We start from the raw sequence: 22111 nt of genomic DNA on the forward strand, positions 1-22111 counted from the left end.
TGACTTCTTTCCGCATATATTTGTTAGACAACTAATATTGACAATCGAGAATATATAATCTAGTTGCCAACCCGACTAAATTAAACTTAAAAAAGAAATTTGCGTCTAGTATTTATTTAACTCCCTCTTCTAAATACTACAAGCGGTCTTATCACCATCAACAACCAACTTATCCATCGAACATATCATGAAGAAAAAAATCATAATTTTAACTTGAGAAAACAAAGCTGAACAAAAGTCATCTTAATTTCTTGAAAATTAACTCTGTCCCATGTTTTTGCTGGCTGCTCCTGTCTTTCGCTTTTCTCTCGCCACAAGTATATACATGTATAAATTATTCGTGTGCAGTGCCCTCAAGTTCAAGTACTTACTGGACTTTTTATAGTGAAACGCGGGAAAAAGGACACCACACTCATGGGAACCTAGAAACTCAGAGAAAAACTGGATAGGATCGAGACACAACACTTCGTAGCTTCCGAGGTTCGTGCAAGAGACCCCACTGATTCTACATCTAAGGTTTCACTTTACAGTTTTTTGGTTGATTTGTTCTTTTTTGTTGTTTTTGCCTGTATTTGCTTTTTGATGTTTGCTGGCTGCTGTTTTCTTGGCAGGAATAGAAAATGAAGAAGAGAAATGTTATGCAATTGGAAAGCAGGGAAAAGGGTCTTGCAAAAAAGGCTAAAAGTCTTAAATCCAAGGATTTAAAAGTGAGAATTTAGCACCTTTTTGGTTTTTGTTTTGGTTTTATGCCCTACTTAATATTTTGTTCTGTGCATTTTTTTTAGCAGATGTGGGAAAAATTTGCTGGTGTGCTGTTGTTTCACCTGATTTCTTTGTGTTTGTGTTATGGGTTCTTTCAATTTTCTAGGATCTGACCATTGGTTGTTTTGCAATTTTCTTGGTTATGTGGGATTACTAAACATGCAACTGTTTCAGAATTCTGAATGTTTGAATTTGTAACTTTTGATGGAGAACACGAACCTGTGCCCTAGTTCATCCGTTTGTAGATGTTTTTATATGAATTTGTGCACGATTTGATATATTTTGTAAATGAATTTGCACACGATCTGTACACGATTTCACAGAGTTTGTAGCTTAATTGCGCACGATTTGATGTAGTTTGTAGATGAATTTTTGCACGTTTTGTGCATGATTTCACAGAGTTTGTGAATTGGGCACAATTTTCGCATGATTTGGTATAGTTTGTAGATGAATTTCCGCACAATTTGATATCTATATATCTTGTAGATGAATTCCACGCATCACATTCGTTTGGATTTGATATATGTTGCATTTATTGTCATCGGATTGGATGTCACTAGCTGTTCCAGGTATTCAATTAGATATACTCTGTAATGCTCATGATGTGTTACTCAAATTGATGGACTCTGACTTTCACTCAATTTTTTGCATTATCCTTGTATAATATGTGTCCCTTATGAGATAGTGATAATTAGTTCTATGGAATTCATCCACTTCTCTGATGTACAAACGAACATGATTAAGCGTTCTGATGGTAATTCACTCTACTAATTAATTTTTTTTTATCAATTGTTGAACAGGCACGCTCAGATGATTCCAAGAAATCAGGAAGGTAACAATTCTTATTAACAGAGTTTCACAATCTTCAGGTCTGAAGGTGAAAGATTTTCATAATTCTGTAATGTATGACAGAATAGTACAAAAGAGGACCCAGTACACAGACATGTATGAAGATGTTGAAGCTAAGTTTTCTGTGATGGAGCGAGCAGACAGAGTACTGTCACAGTTAGAAAACGAACATCCGTACTTTCTGAAGTGTATGCTCCCATCAAATGTTTCTCATGGGTTTTGGCTGGTAAGCTTTCAGGAATTTGTCCTGTTTGTACAACAAATATGAGCAAGCTAGACGAAGGAGCACTTTGTGCTAATGTTTCTTATGGCAGCATCTTCCGAAAAATTTCTGCAGCCTTCATTTACCCAATCATGATAGCCCTATTGTGTTGGTGGATGAATGGGGAAATGAGTACTACACATCTTATCTTCTTGGGAGGCACGGTCTGAGTGCCGGTTGGAGGGGGTTTTCCATTTCACACAGATTACTAAAAGGCGACATTAATTTTCCATTTGATCGAACCGTGCAAATTAAAGGTAATTTGCATCACCTTGTTTAGCTTTTTAAAAGCTGAAGATGAATTTTGAATGCCACTCCCATGATTTGTTGTATATTAGCATTCTTCACATATAAAATCGTTGTCGTGCTTAGGTTGGACGTTAACTTGGTAGTTAAGTTGACACTTGTGTTTTAGGTGCACAAACTGAGAGTCAATGGACCAGATGTCATAGGTGCAGCTCTGCGTCTTATGAATTGGAATACTTCTGATAGGGAACTGGATCCTGGTTATGTTTCTTATCCTTTTGTGTCTCATAACATACTATTCTTGAAGACATTTTACGAGCATGTAATCGACTTATACTTATCAGCACTGTATGTTCAGCTGAAGATCTTGTGAAGAAAGAAACTAAGAAGCGTAAAAAACTAAAATATGTGGAGCCATTTCTTATCGATTCTTCCACACCATCGAAGCGTTTAAAGGTGCAAAATGAACCAAACTTTGCCATTGAGCCTGCAGCTGATCATCGTGGAAGTAACAACAAAAAATTTATTCCAAAAGCTCTTGAAGGTGTGTATGGAAACATTTACGTAGCTTCGTATATATGATTATAGAAGCCTGAACATCGTCTTTAATTTGGTAATTATTTGTTTTTGGTAGGTTCTGAAATCTGTGATCAGCTTCAGCATGATGATCTATGCTATTCCAAGGCTTCATTTTTTAAAAATGGTCCTCGCAAGGACATCGCTTGTACGTAGAACCTCGAGAGGACGATGATACTGAGACTTATGTTCTACCATTTCTTTGCCGGGCATTGTTTGGCTTGGGGCAAAAGATCGTGAAACTATCATTGATGGCTGGAGATTTTTGACTTGATCTCAACTGGAGAGGGAGGAGCTTCAAAGTGCAATTTTGCTGTTTTTGAGACTGTAAAATGGTATGCATATCACTTGAAAGAATCATTAGGAATACAAACAGCTGAATAGAAAGGTATGAATATACTGATTTACATCCGAAAGGTTAAAAAACAACAGACTTTGGAACATGAATTTATTAAGTAGACATGTTTAAATTTCTTTTTAGAATAAAAATTGAAGCGATTTTGTGTTAAAGATTAAAAAAAAATTATTTTTCAAAAGAGAAATTAAATCTAAAGCTATAAAATCAATAATAAGTATTGCTTCTAGTTATATGCAATAATTTCTAATTTACTTAAGAGCTTGTGTTTCTTAAAAAAATATTGGGACATCTTATTGTAAAATAACTCTCTTAAAATATTTACTTTAAATAAGTAATCAAAAAATAAAATAAATAAACAAGAGCTAAGGTCATCTCTAAATGATAAGAAATTCAGCACCAAATAACACAATTTTTGCTCGGAAACAGGTTTTGCATCAAAATAGCACAATTTCTGCTCTGAAATAGCACAAATTCTGCACCAAAATAAAACATTTTTGCTCGGAAACATATTTTGCATCAAAATGGCACAATTTATGGTTTTGTTCATGTTACACCAAGAGTATTTTTCCTCCAATTTCAATACTTTTAGATCGTATGATTCCATCATATTTTTATGGAAGTTACATATATATTGATGATACAAGGACTAACATCTGATCACATCATAAAAGGAGAAATACTTCAAGCGTAGCACAAAATAATTATGTAGTTTCTCTACACAATATAAAACTTATCTCCAATCAATTTACTTCAAATTTGAAAAATTTCCAAAACTCATAATCCTACTTTTCTCATTTATCTCAAATGCGATTCCACGATAAATATATTTACAAATTTATTAATATATGAATATATTGAAATTAGTAATCAAATTTTTTTATATAAAAAAATAAAAGTAAAGATCATCTCCAAACCATTGTATTAAAACATCATAATTTCTAGCAAAAATAACAACTTTTTTGCACCAAAATAAATTTTGCATCAAAATAACACAATTTTTGTACCAAATACAAACTTCATCACCAATCAATCTACTTTAAAAAAAAATATCCCTATCAATTTACCCAAAAAAAACTCTGTTTTTATTGAATAAAAAATATCAAAAAAATCTATTTCCATATCGTGAGAATGATTGAATTATTACTTATTTACAAAATAGTCATGTTTTTGATATAAAATATAATAATTTTTATGAATCGGTTCGGGTTGAAGATCTATATCACAAAATTGACCCGTGAGATGACATGACAAGAGTATCTGTGTTATAATAAATATGTTAGTTATCTAATTTTAAAATCTTTTGAATTTTTATAAATATTTATTCATCTATATTTTTAAATCTTTATTAGAATTACTCATAATAATAAAAAAAATATTGAAGCAAAAATTATCATATCTGAACAAAAAAATAATGATTATATAAGATTTTAAAAATAAATATAAGCACCTAATCCGAGGTAATTCATTCATTCAAATTTGAAATAAGCGAGAAGCGAATCGATCCCAACGGTCGCTTCATCTTCCTTAGTTCTTTCTCGCACAGATTCGGAAAGAAACCCATAAAAGATCCTCCATCTCAAAAATGGTGGCCACGAAGAGAGTGGCGTACGAGGTGAGCAGGCTGCAAAGGCTAGAAGAGAACAGGAAAAGAATGGAAGAACTCAATCTCAACAAGCTGGCTCAAGATCTGCGCATCCAAAAACCTTCTCCTGTATGTATGCATAGCACCACCTTAAAGATCTTTCCATTTTTTTTCTTTGTGGATTTTGATGTCGTTTTCGGGCTTCTACAGATGAAGAAAATGAAGGCTAAGGCGCCGAAACAACCATTGGACCCGTCTTCGGTGAGGCGGTCGAGCCGTGTTGCGGATTTACCGCCTCGAAGCTACAAAGAAGTCAGTAGCTCTCTGCCATTCTCTCTCCTTAACCCTATTTGTGGATGTTACTTTAGCTTTTTATATTGGGATGCCCTACTTCTTTGGTGTTCTAGAGGCTCCTTTCCTTACTATGAGGATCAGTGCAAGGTGTTTCAGCTACTGAGCTGGAAACACAAAGTTGGACTCGAAACCGAGAACTCGATTTTTTTCCTGTAACACGATGAGGATAGGATATCAGCTAGTAGTATAGTAAAGAAAAAATTGAGAGATTGGTGGTATGACCTAGTGGTCACCTTCTTCATCATTCACTGTTGTGTTTCTTTTGGTTTTATGTGCAATTTCTTCATGCATTATCACTAAAACAATAGCGAAAAGCGGAACAATTCATCAAGTTTTCCTTCCTAGATGGATGGTGGAAGCAAAGCAGCTGGCACGTTAACGAAATATTAAGGATTTAGCAACTAAGGTAACTACCAATGTATGTTTAGCAGGGAATTTGGTTCCCATTAAGTAAAGAGTCGGGTTCCAGTCTTGTCAACAGGGAGACAGGGGCCGGAAGGATCTTCTCTGTAGTGAACCCAACCTAGCTCCAATCAGCTTGACTCTGGATTAGTCTATGTCTAATGTGGCCCCTGGAAACTGGTGATTTAATGTATATTTAGAAGGAAAACTCACACTTTGAATGGGCAAACTACTTTATATGCCGGTCACCCCAGCTGAGACTGTGTTAGCAAAATCTCTGAAAAGATGGTTTTTGTTTTCATTTCTTCCACCTACTATTTCCTACTTTGGTTTCCAGATTTTTTGGACCATATTCAAAACCCTTTCTAGGAATAAGTCCGTTTATATCACACAAAATCATCTACATAGCCACGCAAGTCTCGTTAACTGATTCATTTCATCGTGTTTGTAGGTTCCAATAGAACCTATGGGGGGGAGGGCAAGGAGGTGAGCCTCCTATTGATAACATTTAACATTTTGAGTTCATCGGATTATCAATGAAAAACTCGATAAGATTTCAGTTTTTTGAATCGTTGGGTGTTGGATTCCAGTTATGGTTACAGGCGAAGGGATTTGTCGAATAGAGTGTATGCCTCGTATGAAGATAGAGAGTATGCCACACAACGAGCAGAGGATCTTCAATCAGGCCTAAATCAAGATATTCCAAGCTTTGTAAAGCCCATGCTTCAATCACATGTCACAGGAGGATTCTGGCTGGTATGTTGGTTTAGATACATCTTTTCATTTTTGATCTAATTTCATAAAACATAGTTTGAAATTCGACCCTTCCTAAACTGACAATTATAATGCAAAAAAATCCTAAAATTATGAAGGAACTAAAGCTAAAAAGTTGGCATTCTTCCAGTGTTTCATGCATAAGGTGGCCATACATTATTTCATGTTTGATGAAATGATTCATAAAAATCCATCGGTTCTCTTAGCGTGGAAAATTTATTATCTAATATTTATGGTCCCCAAACGAGAAAAACTTAAAATTTCATCGATAATTTTTATTAAAACACAAGTTTTATACGTCTTCGTGGCTGCCATAGCAGCCGCCTAATATTGAAGTTTTGTACCTGCCATATAGATAATGTTGTGAAGATGTACTATCGTACGAGGATGTCGGTGCTTCGTTGTGTGTAAAAATGACAGATTGTGAATTGTGAAGTTTGCCTGGACTCTTCAGAGGATGTGAAGACCAATGAAGAAAATGAATTTTGATAACCATTTTTAGTTTCTCGTTTATGATAGAATAGAAGAATAATACACTATATGTTGAGGGAGATGGAGCAAGATTTCCTGAACCCAAAATGAGAGAGACCTATAATTTGATACTTTATCTACATGTGACGTTAATTTGAGTAGGGTCTTCCACACCACTTCTGCAAGAAACACCTTCCAAACACAGATGTAATAATGAACTTAGTTGATGAAGACGGGGTAGAATCCCCAACCAAGTATCTTGCTCAAAAGACAGGGCTCAGTGGCGGATGGAGGGGCTTTGCTATTGATCACGAGCTTGTTGACGGCGATGCACTCGTTTTCCAACTAACCGATCAGAAAACATTCAAAGTAATTACCCAAAACCCAAAATTTTTCAATGGATTGTTGGTCATTTGCTGGAGATATCTGTTCTTGCATGCGCTTTTTTTTTTTTACTAAAACCCCAGAAATTTAAATCTTGGATCGTTGAGTGCGCTTACTTATTCTGAAATGGTTTATTAAATTTGTGAACTCCAGGTCTACATAATCAGGGTAAATGAACCTGGAGATGGCAGCGATCAATGATTGGGCATCAAACTGTAGTAAATTCAAAGGTTTATTTTTTCTGTATCATATATTCTAAAAACCCACAACTCGGTAATCCAATCTTCATTTTGCAGATATCTATCTATCTTGGAGTCCACATATTTTAGCACCACCCAGAGACCTCATTTTGACATGGGCAGAAGCTTAGTTTAAAAGAAGTTTGTCTCCCAGGAGCTCCAGAGGGTTACACCATTCCGCTATTGTCAGCAAATTAGGACTCGATAACTCAAATGTGTCATTGTATTGTGATATTTAATTTGATGAACATCCATATTGTTGCTATCATGAATGACATATTTCGGAGACTATTTTCTGAGTCGTGTAACTGAATTGAGATTTGTGTGATTTAGGTAAATGGAATTTAAGGCATGTTCTAAGGAGAATCCTACTAGTTTGTACCCATATTGAGGTGAATGTTTCTCATAGTTTTAGACTTATTAGTTTGAAACAAACAGCTACGGTGGAAAGACTCCGCCGAATAAGCCAAATAAATACAATCCACTCAAGTGTTACATTTCTCTGAATTCTAGGATTTAATGATACGTAAGCTTTATGGGCGTATACCAAGAACTATTGGGATGTGATGGCATTATTATTTATCGTACATTACAAGGTTCAGTTCAAGAGATACTTGCCATTAAGCTGTCAGAGCTTCGCTTGACGTGGGCTGAATGCTGGATCGATGCAGACAACAACCTGCAGTGTTTGCAATGGACATTATAAACCCTCGATCACAAGTGAAACCAATATGATTTGGTTGAAGAATGTAAAACTACCTTGCCGACACTTTTACCGGAATGAAGATAGTCGACAGCATCAGCAACAGAATGAATGCCAAAGAATGGTTTGGGGTCCACAGCGACCTATCAAACCAAATATGAAATCCTTATTAAAATGTGTAGAAACAATAATCCTTTTAAGCCTACAGCAATCAAGCATCCATGTGAGTTATTTGAACATGTCTCGAAATTCAAATTGACTTTTTATTGTAACAAGGTGCAATGTTCCTTGTCACCAACTGCGTTTGTTGCCAATGAATCTGAAGAAAATAACATTAGCGAATGTGTGGATGTTTACCTTGAGCTTCCCCGAGGAATAAAGATCCACTAGCCTATCTAGATGATTTCGCCAAAAGTGAGCATATTGCACTAGGAAGAAGCCAGCCTAGAAACATTTCCGGTCAGAATTAAATTGTAGCAAATTCAAAGTCTTATATAAGACAAACGTATGCAAAACAGACTAAATTTCTAAACCAAATGAAATCTAGCAAACAGAGAGGAGTTTTAGGGCTTAAAACAAACATATAATATAAATGAAGCACATTCCAGTATAGAACTATGGCAATAGATGCACAATCATCTATCGAAAATTGCCGGTGGTGTCAGTATAATATTCTTCTATTAACCAACACACACACACACACACACACACATATATACATACATAACTGCCAAAAATAGATGAAGTAAGAAAAGCCAACGATTAATTTACAAGAGATGATTGAAGCATTAAAAACTCATTCATAGTTCACATACCACAGTCTGGCTCTTTGCTAGAAGCTTTTCGCACAATCCAGTATAGTTTCGTGGCTGCCATCCATGTTCTCCTTGATACTATTGTGGCATGGGTTTAGATATGATATGTTGACAATAAACTAAAAGCCAAGAAAGATGCTCGCTCTGGAACTCCAGAGAAGATGCATAACTTAAATGTATGAATCAATCCAGACCTGAGAAATCATCCCAATCACAACAAGGTGTCCATAGGTTGCCAAAGCATTCAAGCATATATCAAACATCTCACCACCGACGGACTCGTAAATAATATCAACACCTTTAGGGAATTCATTCTTTAAAACCTGGGAGAAAATGAGATAAAATGCTATGAAAAAGCACACGATATGCCATTGGGGCAAATATAAAACACGGCTTCAATGAAAATTAGGAAACTGGGGCAAACTAAGGCACATGTTTTTGTCTTGCCACATGGAAGTCATAGAGAATCTTATTTTCATATGTGAGAGCTCATGACTCAAAATTGAAATCGAACCAACTTTTTGACAAATAAGATAAACAAGCAGCTTAAAAGTCCCACTTATTTTCTCTCCTTATTAGAATCACCAACGTACACACGGGAAAGAAAAAAGGACGAGACACCCCATTTTCTAAGAGCTTCAAGCCAGAGCAAATGACCCACAGAAATTGGGTCCACCATCAGTTAAGTATTCCCATACAAAGATTTGGTTGCTAAATGGTAAGGTTTTAAAAAGGATTGAATTTGTATAGGTTTAAATTTGAAGAGAATCTGAGCTTATAAGTTCAGGCAACTACGAGATTTCCATTAGCTGTTAATGAACTGCATTCCCTCAAAGATGGCAAATTACTAGGAAAAATGAATCAACCATGGCTAGGACTAAGTGTAAGAGCTATTCAATACCAGATAAGTAAGATCAGCAGGTCAACCAAGATGAGGGCAAAAAACTCATCTAACAAGACTAAATCCACAATCCCAAGCTAAGACAAGACATTCGGGTTTTCCTAATATCGTGTTCCATGTCCTAGACACCAGGAAAAGTAGAAAGGAAAATAAATGAGATTAATTCTCCCAAGACATGTAAATTATAACTTTTCTGCCTCATGTCCACTGACTCGTCAACTCCCAAAGTGAAAAATATCAGGAACAACAAAAGTGTAACAAAACTAAACCTAGAGTTCCACTTCCAACAGACAGAAACTTCATTTACCTTCGTTACGTTGCATGCCATTATTAGATTTTTGAAAAAAATAAAGAGACGTACAGTTTTTATATTTTCCACTTTATAGTCGATGACTCGATCCACTTTCAAACTTTTCAAAAGCTCTGCCTTATCTTTACCTCCACAGGTGGCAATGACTTTGTTTCCAGCTAGTTTTGCCAGCTGCACAAAGATACGGTCCATAAGAGTTAATATACGTGAGATTGAAATTATGAATGAGACAATACTTACGGATAGATGAACAAGAAAGAACATCATACAGACAAAAAAGGAAGTTAATAACATAAAAGAAAGTCATCAACTCCCGTCAATCTCCAAAAATACTTCCAGAAAATTATTTTTATTGAGGATTTCAATTGCCCCACCACAAAAAAGAAGAAAGCTCAATTATACCAGGCATCAAGAGCACCAACTATGTAAAGAACTCTCCTCATGGTCATATGCTTATACCTTTCCTGACTTCTAACAGTCATGAAGTTCATATATCGAGGCTACTAAAGATGGGAGAAAATATTTTAAAATAAGACAGCTCTGGTGAACTTTAATGCACGATTGAATTTCTCATCGTATATTACTTTAGCGATTCATGCTTCCAGTAAGCAACAGTTAGGAACTCTTAAATGAAATGTTCCTGCATATTCAGAGAGTACCTGAACAGCAAATTGACCCGTCCCCCCAGCAGCAGCAGTAACAAGAACTGTTTTTCCTGATTCCATTTGTGCAGCCTGTGAAATTGATAAAAGGATGAAAGGATTAGCAAATCATTCTCTTGGTGAAATGAGTTCGAATAACGTCTTAAACAAAGGATTTGTCAAACAATCATCCAATTGCAGTGTGGTGCATGTTTCAGCATAAAGAAGGAAGAAGAGAAAACAAAATGAGATTAAAAAACGGATATCAAACATCAGCAGAAAGCACCTTTTCTAGAGCTATGGATGCTGTCAGTCCAGAGGTGAGCATAGCAACAATTTCTGGATCTGGTCTTGCAACAGGAAGTATATGTTTTGAATGTACCTAAATTACCGGGAAAAATCAATGATGTAAATATTTTACAATTTGTTTTTAAAAACAAGTGGAACCGAATTAATAATGAAAGGTACCACATGCATGAAAGTTTAGACAAATATTGAATGTCTGACCGTGGTGAATTCAGCGTAACTTCCAAATATCATGATTGCTGCAGGGGTTCCAACTTTTAAGTGCTTAACTGAATCGCCTACACCCGCAACTATACCCACAGCCTGCAATGTAATATCTCAATTCTCTAAAATGGATATGCCTGACTTTAAAATCAAAATTATAGGGATAATAAAAAAACGTTTAGGCACTACAAAATATGTAACTAAACATATACAGAGTGAACTCTAAACTAGAACCAACTCAAAATTCAAGGGATAGATAAATTGAAATGTTCAAATTCAAATATCTGCACCATCAAATACCCATCACATGTTCGGGAAGCTTTCTTAATAGATAAAAAGCATTATCTCCATCAAATAATCAAGAGAAACGAGATGTATAAATGCATAATAAGCTCTCAAGTACATCGTATTCATTAAATAAACTGCCCAATTTAAAACTAATATTTAGAAACTATGATCACTGCCCACACAGCAGAAATATTGTGGAGATGTGCCATCAGAATGTCAAGAATGGTAATAAAAATAACAAAAGTTGGCATTTCCTAGTCCTCATCTGCCGTCTCTCACCACTTAGAAGGTGCATATGATAAATAAACTCAAGTTCTTGGTCTAGTAAGAAAGGAAGGAAAAGCAAGTTGGAAAGTTTTTTCTTTAAGAGTTCAGAAGGATACAGAGGATGTACATGTACACATGGACTTGGCAGCACAAATTTTTTTTAACAAAATCCTGGCACAGCCATCTTAAAAAGCAGAGTTGAAATGCCTCTATGTTTGGAAAGAAAAATAGTCGAACCCAAGGATCATAAAGACACCCTTGCCTTTTCTGACCATGCATTTAAATCAGATATGTATGTACCAGATGGAGTATTTTACTATCTCAAGATGTGTTTTATTTCTGATGAAACTGCTGAATACAAAACAGAAAGAAAACAAAAAGAGAGAGAATCTGAAACAGGCAAGTCTGACTAGGAAAAGTCGTTTAATAACATATAAATCTTAAAAAGGAAAGAAACACTGAAACTAAATATTGAAAACTATTGTGTGGCATGAAGAATTATATGCAGTTTTGGCTGAAGTTTAGTTTGTCTCTTTCAACCTGAAATCTTTACTAATAGCATCAACAAAAGCATAAAGCAAGTGTTTACTAACCTCAAAACCAGCATCGAATGGGAGGCGAGAAGCAAGGTCGGTACCGCCCCCACTAAAGTATCGTCCAGAGCTAAAATTCACCTGTCCAGAGTTGGTTTTCATTTATAAGCATTTCAAGCTTAAGAAAGATATATACTCATCAATAGAATAAATACTACTCAGCCATTGGAATCCTCTTTGATGATGCCAATTCATATCTACACAAACTCTGTCAATTATTTGGACCAAAAGATTGGAAAAAAATGTTGTATGGAGAAAACCTTACATCACTAGCATTAACTCCGGCATAGATGATTTTCAAAAGAACATGATCTGGTTTAAGTGGCAATCTCAGAGGAGCCCGAACTACACTTGTAGCACTATGGAAGTTGTGACTCAGCGTGTGAACAACTCTAGAGGAAAAGATCAAACCAATAAGCGTCAAAATAAAATATTAAACAGATGATTTGATACGGAAAGTATAGTAGAAGACTGTTTCTATGATGAATGTTCTTAATGAAGCTTCACTTTCAAAATCATTAAATTGTTAACACGACAAAATAACAATTGAGTACGCCCTGTAAAAATTGATCATGTTCCGAAATAAATAAGCATTATGATTAGGACAAACCTTCCTTCGGCGGGTAAAACTAAAACAACACCATTCATAGATCAGTAACTATTCCTCTATACTTTGTACACAGAGCTGCTCTAATATAAAGCCATCACCCATTTATCATAATTTCAATTTGAATCACAAAACAAACACAACAAGATACAAGGAATCATCATTTGCTAGGTTAATTTTTATCAAAGAGTACACGTGAAAAAATTAGCAATAACATAATTTTTTCCAACTTTAGAATATCATTTCACTAGGACATGAATGAACGATGGCCCTTTGTGTTCACCAAATTGTTGTGGTTTCAAAAATTTATTTACCAGCCAAACCAAATGAATTTCTAGTAATTTTGAGGCAAAATGCTAAACATTTTTGCTTACATCTTCTGAAAATTTTGGGGGAGTTGAATGTTAATTGGGACTACTTCTGGAGGTTTTCTCCTCGATGTTCTAGGCCGTAGACGATATTTTTCTTCTTCTGCGGGAGTTGGCCAATATTCCATACCCCTTCTGTTAGATATCCACAAGCAAGACCCAGCTTTACTTTCATCCGTAATAAGCTCATAAGCACCTACATAAGTTGGAAATACAGAGATGAAGTTAAGAAAACAGTTTTCTGCACCAAGAAAATAAAATACTTTTAACAAACATCTAGAATCATGGAAACTGCAAGCTAGAAAACTTATTCCCACGCAGAAGGAACATTTTTGTTCAGTAAATGAAATTTAGTTTTTATTACAGAGCATACACATATTCAGAGAACCATTGTTCATCATTCACATGGTTTTGCTGCACCACTTTGTAACTTTCTGAAAAGACCACAAGATTAAAACTCACGATAACAGATTGGAAAACACTAGAAACACTCAAGACTGATCACAACACTTAGAAAATAGAGATTGAAACGAACAATTGCGTTCAACTTGGAGTAAACTCCAACAATTACAGTGAAGCTGTAATTTCCAGAAAAGAAAATGACAAGATGGAAAAAAATCACTCTCTTTCCCATTGCCAACTAGCCAAGCTAGCTCGCACTCTAACAATATATTTTTCCTCCCCTTCATAACTAACTCCTCTCTCCCCTTTTTTGTTGGGCCTTCTTTCCTCTTCTATAGACATTGTAAGTTGTAGGGCTTTTTTCTTGGGTCACTCCTAACCGCGGGTCTGTAACACTCTCTCTTTCCCTTTTTTCCATTCTTATGTAGAAACAAGGGAACCAATCTCATATGTTATAGCAGATGTGATAATAATTGTTAGGGATTACACCGAAGCGATAACGATCGTGATGAAAAAAAATGCGGAATAAAATAACCAACAAGAACACAAATATTTACGTGGTTCAACCAATTTAGGCTACGTCCACGGAGCTACTGCTGATCTTTTATAACAGGAGAAATATTACAACAAGTGTATACAACAATACACTAAATATCTCATACTCCCAACCCGAGTATAACCGAGAAAAATAATTTCTCCAATTCATACATGCGAACAATCAACACTCAAATGTTCTCTATATTATACTAAGCATTGAAAGCTCTTGATTTTGGGATGCTATAAACTCAAACGAAAGAGTTGTATTTATAGGTGCAAAAACGCGTTTCCAACGCGTTAAAATAAAAAATATGTTTCTTTCGTCAACTATTGCTGCACGGTTTCCTTGTCAAATTTCGCTTTATTTCCAAAACATGTCGACAACTCATGCAATTAATAAATGAATCTGATTATGACAACCCACCTAATATTTCTCCCCCTTGAGGGCTTGATTTCAATCATGACTTCACACCATTAATGCAGCAGCTCGTATCTCCTCATTTATTCTTGCAGTCCAACTGAAGTTGAACACAACTTCAGTTTGTCAATGGTTACCATCTTCGTTAGCATATTAGTTGGAATTTTACTTCCAGGAATCTTCTCAAGCATCAAGACTCCATCTTCCAGCACTGATATGATGAAATGGTACCTAACTTGTATATGCTTTGTCCTAGCATGATAAACATGATTCTTTGCTAAATGAATAGCACTCTGACTGTCACAGTGTAATGTGCTACCTTCAAGCTACTGACTCAATTCTTCCAGAAAAGATTTCAACCATATCATCTCCTTGCTAACTTCTGTTACAGCAACGTACTCAGCCTCAGTAGTTGAAAGCGCAACTATTTTTCGTAGTTTAGACGCCCAACTTACAACCGTACCACCTAATGTGAACATATACCCAGTAGTACTTTTCTGCCATCTAGGTCACCACCCATGTGGGCCTCGACAAAACCTTGTAAGCCCAAATTTGACCTTCTGAAGTATAAAGATAAACTAACAGTACCTTTCAAATACCTCAGAATCCATTTAACTACTTCCCAATGTTGTTTTCCTGGATTGCTCATAAACCTACTCACAACTCCCACTGCATGTGGTATGTCTGGTCTTGTACACACCATTGCGTGAGGCTTCCGACAGCAGAAGCATAAGGAACCTTGTTTATATAAGTCTGCTCCTGCTCCGACGATGGTGATTGTAATTTGGTTAGTTTAAAATGACTAGCCAAAGGTGTACTCACAGGTTTAGCTTCATTCACCTTTTTCCATGTACTCTTCTTGAGATAACTTCAATATTCCATTCACCCGATCTCTAAAATCCTCATTCCAAAGATTGGCTTTGCAGCCCCCAAATCCTTCATAGATAATTCTTTTGACAACTATTTCTTGAGTTTATCAATTTCCTCAAAACAAGTTCCTACTATCAACATATCATCTACGAATAACAGAAGAATGATATAAGAACCATCAAGCTTCTTCAGATAACAACAGTGATCAGCCTGACACCTCAGGAAACCATAATTACTCATGAATCCATCAAACTTCTTGTACAACTGTCTTGGAGCTTGTTTGAGACTGTACAAGCTCTTCTGAAGTTTGCACACCATTTTCTCTTTTCCCTGTACTTCGAAACCCTGTGGCTGCTTCATATAAATTTCTTCATCTAGGTCACCATGAAGAAATATCGTTTTTACATCTAACTGTTCCAGATGTAAATCTTCTTTTGCCACTAATCCGAGTATAGTCCTGATAGTGGTTAACTTAACCACTGGAGAGAAAATATCAGTGTAATCAATGCCTTCTTTTTGTTGAAAACCTTTTACAACAAGCCTTGCCTTGTACCGCTTGCTACCATCATGTTCTTCTTTTAACCTCTACACCCACTTGTTTCGTAATGCCTTTTTGCCTTGCGGGAAGTTCTGTCAACTTCAAAGTCTGGTTGGATGACAGTGAATTCATCTCATCTTCTATGGCTAACTCCCACTTGATTGAATCGTCATTTTTCATAGCATCTTCATAGGTATCCGGTTCACCTTTGTCTGTCAGTAAAATATAGTGAAGTGTAGAGGAGTAGATCTTCTGAGTTCAAACACCGGAGTTTGTGGGTCATTATCTTGTGCAGTCGCTTCTTCATTTTCCTTGTTACTGCTTCTCGATTCATTTTCCTTGTTACTGCTTTTCGATTCATTCACAGGAATATCTGTCAATGGCACTTCATCAGTCTTCTTGACTTGACATTCATCTTCGACTCCAATGTCTGACTTATCCTTGTACAGTACTTGTTCATTGAATATACATCTCTGCTCCGAATGATCTTTCGATTTTGGTCATTCCAAAAATGTGGTTCACACTCATTATCTCCATAACCAATAAAGAAACACTTCTTTGATTTCGGATCAAGCTTTGTTCTGCTAGCTAAGTCAACATGAACATAGGATAAACATACAAACACTTTCAAGAAACAAAAGGTCTACTTCTTTGCCGCTCCATACCTCTTCGGGTATTCTGCAATCAAGCGGTACCGAAGGTCCTCTGTTGATCAGATATGCTGGAGTGTTAACAGCATCAGCCCAGAATATTTTGGTAATCCAGAATGTAATCTCATGCTCCTAGCACGTTCATTCAAGGTCATGTTCATCCTTTCAGCTACACCATTATGTTGAGGTGTATCAGGAATGGTTTTCTCCATCTTGATCCCGTTCTGTGCACAATATTTCTTGAACTCATCATCTTCGTATTCACCACCATTGTCAGATCGTAAGCACTTCACCTTCAAGTTGGTATCATTCTCAACCATGGCTTTCCATCGTTTAAAGGTCTCATAAACATCAGATTTATTTTTCAAAAAATAAACCCAAACTTTCCGGCTCGAATCGTCGATAAATGTGACATAATATCTTGAGCCTTCAAGGGATGTTACACTTACAGGAGATGGTCCCCATACATCCGTATGAACCAACTCCAACTTTGCTGCTTTCGGTTCTCTACCGTCTTTTGAAAAACTCACATTTTTCTGTTTTCCAAAGATGCAGCTTTCACATAGTTTGTGTTCAACGGTCTTTAATTCCGGTAGCTTCCTGTTTGATACAAGCATCTTCATTCCCTTCTCACTTATATGCCCAAGCCTACAATGCCATAGATTTGAATTAGCTCCAGCATCCACGGCTGCTAATGTATCTCTGGAACTGTAAGTTATATAAAGTGTTCCAGTTTTCTTTCCTCGAGCAACAATCATGGCTCCTTTGTTCACTTTCCAAGAACCATCGCCAAAGGTAACATTATGGCCTTCGTCATGAAGTTGTCCCACTGAGATCAAATTGCGTGTCAATTTTGGTACATGTCTGACTTTGTTGATTTTCCAGACATATCCATTTGACATCTTTATCCGGACATCACCCATACCAACTAATTTCCAAAGGTTTTCCATCAGCCAAGAAAACTTTTCCGTAATCGCCAGCGACGTAATTATCGAATACATTACGATTACCAGTGGTATGAAACGAAGCTCCTGAGTCCATAACCCAAGAATCAACTGGATTTTCCATGGATAATAATTGAGCATCATGTACCTCCTCAGTAACAGCATTTGCATTATTCTTTGTTGATTCGCATTTCTTTTTTAAGTGACCAGTTTCATCACAACTTCAGCACTTCAAATTCTTTTCAAAAGTGTTTTTGTCTATTCAATTTCTTGATTTGGATCTATCACGCCATCAGTTAGAACTCTTTTTGCCACTCCTCCCTCTTCCTCTCTTTTCGAGATTTAGAGCAGATCTCGATGATGGCCCTTCACCTAAATCCATCCTGCGAACTTCTTCAGCAAGAATTTGATATCTGACATAATCGAATTGTAGTTTTCTTTTTCCAAGAGAGTTGCTAACTGCTGCCCGCATCGGTTCTCAAACATTTGGTAAAGACGCCAAAAGAATAAGTGCACGAATCTCATCATCAAAATTAATTTCAACTGATCATTTATGTCTTTAGCCGTCAAAGCACATCCTCCCATTTTCAAGTTGAATTATTTTTTCATGAGATATACTTTGTTGTTTGCTGATGGCTTCTCGTACATGTCCGATAAAATTGACATCATCTCTTCTGTGGTTTGTGCATCCGCCACGTTATGTGTCACGTTCTTCGTTGGGGTCAAATGTATTACACCTAACACCTGTCCGTCAAGGAGCTCTCAGTCATCATCCTCCATCTTTTCTGGCTTCTTTTAGATAAAGATTGATGCAAGTTCTTGCTATACAGATAATTTCTAATATGTAACCGCCAGAACGAAAAATTTGTTCCGACGAACTTGTTGATTCCCGGTCCCGATCCATCATCTCCGGCCATCACTTCTCTAGCCTTGGCAAAAAATATTTTCTGATGTGGAAGATCGGACAAAGCTGCAACCACAGAGCATACTCAGAATTCTTAAGAATTTTTACAACAAGGTTTTGATACCAATTGTTAGGGATTACACCGAAACGATAACGATTGTGATGAAAAAAAATTTCGGAATAAAATAATCAACAAGAACACAAATATTTATGCGGTTCACCCAATTTAGGTTACGTCCACGGAGCTACTGCTGATATTTTATAACATGAGAAATATTACAACAAGTGTATACAATAATACACTAAATATCTCACACTCCCACCTCGAGTATAATCGAGAAAAATAATTTATCCAACTCACACAAAAGAACGCTCAACACTCAAATGCTCTCACTATTAAACTAAGCTTTGAAAGCTCTTGATTTTGGGATGCTATAAACTGAAACGAAAGAGTTCTATTTATAGGCGTCGCGTTAAAAAAAAAATGTTTCATTCGTCAACTATTGCTGCACGGTTTCCTTGTCAAATTTCGCTTCATTTCCAAAACATGTTGACAGCTCATGCAATTTAATAAATGAATCCGATTATGACAACCCACCTAACAATAATACACACAAAGACCATAATGCCATGCCCACTTTCCAGTTAATACCAACCAGGAATTTTTTATTAAATTCTGTTATAGAATGGAAACTAATATCAGAGGTTTCTAATGCAACCATATCAGGAAACCATGAAAAGTGGGAGAATATTACTTTAGCCTATCTACTGGCATTTTGTTTCTGGTGATTAACATATTATGCTATAGCAACAGGAGAACTTCGAGGTTCACGGATAATGACCCAGAAATAATGGCAACCATTATTCCAACTGACATGATACTGAATATTTTCCCACTTTCATTTCCCCGGTTATGAGATTGACTAGCTCATGCATAAAAGTGAATAAAAAACAATATAATTAGGAATTATTAGATCTACTTCAAATACTAACATTCTTCTCGCTCCATTATTTTATTTTTAAGATTTGCAAAACAAATGGGAATGAAAATGAAAAGGACTATCGTCTACAATATTTGTAAGAAACTTGCCAAGAACAACAAATCAACTCCTTCACATCAATGACATAACATCACAAGTGCAATCTGGTATCTAGTGATTGACATAAGATGTATAAACATTCGGCAGTATATGTTAGAACTTACCTTTTACCACTGAATCCATTGGTAGGAAACCCCCAAGAAGATTAATAAACTTAGGATCCATCTTAGAGGCCAATTCTGTTTGAACGAACTGCACGAAAGAATAGCTAGCAGCAATAAAACGAATGTTTGTAGAGACTTACAGTATATTAGTTGATTATTGTAATACAGCTCAGAATGCCTCATAATAATAACCCAAATGTGGGAATAGTACAATGGCCACAATACAAGCTACAACCACTTAAAATCTTTTGCTGGTCACTCCAACATGGATGTTTAAAAAACCAAATTTCTTAGCAAACAACCAGAACATAAATAAACAAACGTGCAAACATTTACATACATGCATGCTTGCACATATACATAAAAAAATTCTGACACCACGATGATAGATTCATTTGATAATCGGTCATGATGAGTAAGTGACTCAAAACAGTACTAATTCTGCTGCCAAATCATCTTCTTGGGTTTTCTATGTTGTTGTCTTTCTAGTTTATGGTACCCATCTGTCTGGTTCTTTCGATGGTAATTCAGATAACATGTTTAAGGCTCCAGGTAACTATAGGAACAAAGACACACTTTGCCAAAATTTATTCCCAAATGACTTTAGGTGAAGCTAGAACAACCTAAGTCTAGTCTATCCTTCTATTAGTCATCTCCCTGCCCTTTCTGTGGTCTCCAGGTTTATAGACAGAACAAATATTTTTTTCATGAAAAAGTAAATCAAATGTGAAGACGGAATCTATTACAAGTGGAAGCTTTCTGGTCAATATGCTAAACATGTTCATTACAGTGATTCGATTTTTTTTGCTGAAAAAAAAAGGAGCACTTTTGATTGAATGGAACAAAAATTTAATTCTTTTTTTAAAAAACAAAAGTGTAATCCTTTCTTTCTGTGAAGCGGGATAAAATGAGGGGAAGTTCAGTTTTCTTTTTTCTGTGAAGTAGAATTGTAAGCAAATATAAAACTTAGACATGGCTAACCTCAGGACAGAGTGCATTAATACGGATTCCTTGTCGCTTGTAAAGAGCAAGTGATCTCGTGAATAACACAACTCCTCCTGCGAGAGGAATTTTCTCTTATCAGAAAGATAAATAGTCTTGAAGAAAAGCAAAACACTAATATCATAGACCAAGATAATTATGGCACGGTAGAAACATAAAGTTAGAGTACACAGACAAGCACAACCAAAAAAAAAGGAAAAAGAGAAAAAGACGAACCTTTGGCGCCAGAATAAATAGGGTCAGCATACATTGGGTACAAACCCGAAGCCGAGCCCACATTGATGATCACACCAGGTTTCTTTCTTGCTTTCATCGCCTGAATCTGTGCACCAAATCAAGACCATTAAATTATAGCCACCTGCTGAAGAACCACAAAATAGCATCTAAAAGATGAATATACAGAGGAGTAAAGTTATCAGCCAGTAACTAATCAGAAGACCTCTTCAACTTCATCCACAAATCTGTACAAAACCATCATATACAGCACACTCTCACATCTATAAACTGAACTGTCACCCCATTGGAGTATCAGCATGAGTTCGTTTTTGTAAACAGATGGAACATATATTCCGATAAAATAAAACAATGAATCTATCAAAGTAAAATCATACCGCTAATCGAGTGGAATCGATAACACCGATAAGATTAACATCAATAGCGCGTCTCCATGATTTAGAACCATCAGTTTCGTCAGTATAAAATGAAACCGGAGTCGCAATTCCAGCACAATTAATACAGATATCCAACCCTCCATAAGTCTCAACGTGCTTCTCGAAAGCCGCCGCGATTTCATCTAAACACAAAATCAGACGATTCACGTATGCACGAACAAATCAATATCGTTTCTTCCGCAAAAACAATGATAAAATTTGCAACTTACTCTTGTCTGCGACATCGCACTTGATGAATAAAACCGGCGTAAAAGTCAGATTGGAATGGAATTTAGACACTTCCGTTCCCGCGAGCGATGCAGCTTCTTTTCCTTTCTCTTCAGAAAAATCGACAACGGTGATGAAAATTCCTTTCTGAGCGAGCGCCATTACCAAAGCTCTACCGATGCCGGTGGCGCCGCCGGTGACTAAAGCTGAGAGGCCTGGCCGGAGCTCCATGGTTGCCCAGACTTACGATGTTTACCAGGAGGTAATATTGTGTGTATATAATATATATATATATATATATATAATCATCAGCTCTGGGGTGACGTGGTACAGTTGTTATATATATATAATCATCAGCTCTGGGGTGACGTGGTACAGTTGTTCTTTAGCGCCAAGCGGCTTTCCTTGTTCGTACCGCGTAATTATATAATTTCTTTAATAATTTGTTGTATGATCAAAATGCCAAAATAATGTTTTTGACTTTTTGTCTTTTTTCACCATA

At 36.2% G+C, this 22111-nt stretch overlaps 2 protein-coding genes and 1 pseudogene across 4 annotated transcripts; 2 read left to right on the plus strand and 1 right to left on the minus strand.

Moving 5' to 3' along the window:
- Positions 1-269: 269 nt before the first annotated feature.
- Positions 270-3174, plus strand: LOC142554178 (uncharacterized; annotated as a pseudogene).
- Positions 3175-4518: 1344 nt separating this feature from the next.
- On the plus strand, positions 4519-7572 carry LOC142554180 (B3 domain-containing protein At3g19184-like). 3 transcript variants are annotated; one of them, XM_075664854.1, is made up of 7 exons: positions 4519-4764; positions 4846-4947; positions 5843-5877; positions 5982-6147; positions 6799-7005; positions 7174-7238; positions 7317-7572. In XM_075664854.1, exons 1-6 carry the CDS (start codon positions 4636-4638, stop codon positions 7219-7221), a joined length of 687 nt encoding a protein of 228 aa, XP_075520969.1. In that variant the 5' UTR covers positions 4519-4635; the 3' UTR covers positions 7222-7238; positions 7317-7572. The 3 variants fall into 3 exon arrangements, with proteins under 3 accessions (XP_075520969.1, XP_075520968.1, XP_075520967.1); XM_075664853.1 differs by having other exon boundaries at positions 7174-7235; XM_075664852.1 differs by having other exon boundaries at positions 7174-7250; positions 7317-7569.
- Positions 7573-7698: 126 nt separating this feature from the next.
- LOC142554179 (uncharacterized) lies at positions 7699-21882 on the minus strand. Its single transcript, XM_075664851.1, has 17 exons — positions 21612-21882; positions 21343-21524; positions 20948-21053; positions 20711-20787; positions 19730-19817; positions 13269-13458; positions 12553-12679; positions 12288-12368; positions 11137-11238; positions 10916-11011; positions 10648-10722; positions 10040-10159; positions 8972-9100; positions 8778-8855; positions 8320-8406; positions 8019-8105; positions 7699-7938 (listed from the first exon to the last, which is right to left on the minus strand). The coding sequence occupies exons 1-17, from the start codon at positions 21838-21840 to the stop codon at positions 7888-7890; spliced, it is 1905 nt and encodes a 634-aa protein (XP_075520966.1). The 5' UTR covers positions 21841-21882; the 3' UTR covers positions 7699-7887.
- Positions 21883-22111: the final 229 nt, after the last annotated feature.

Source organism: Primulina tabacum, chromosome 8 (genome assembly GCF_025594145.1).
Source record: "Primulina tabacum isolate GXHZ01 chromosome 8, ASM2559414v2, whole genome shotgun sequence".
In the NCBI taxonomy this organism is placed as follows: domain Eukaryota; kingdom Viridiplantae; phylum Streptophyta; class Magnoliopsida; order Lamiales; family Gesneriaceae; genus Primulina; species Primulina tabacum.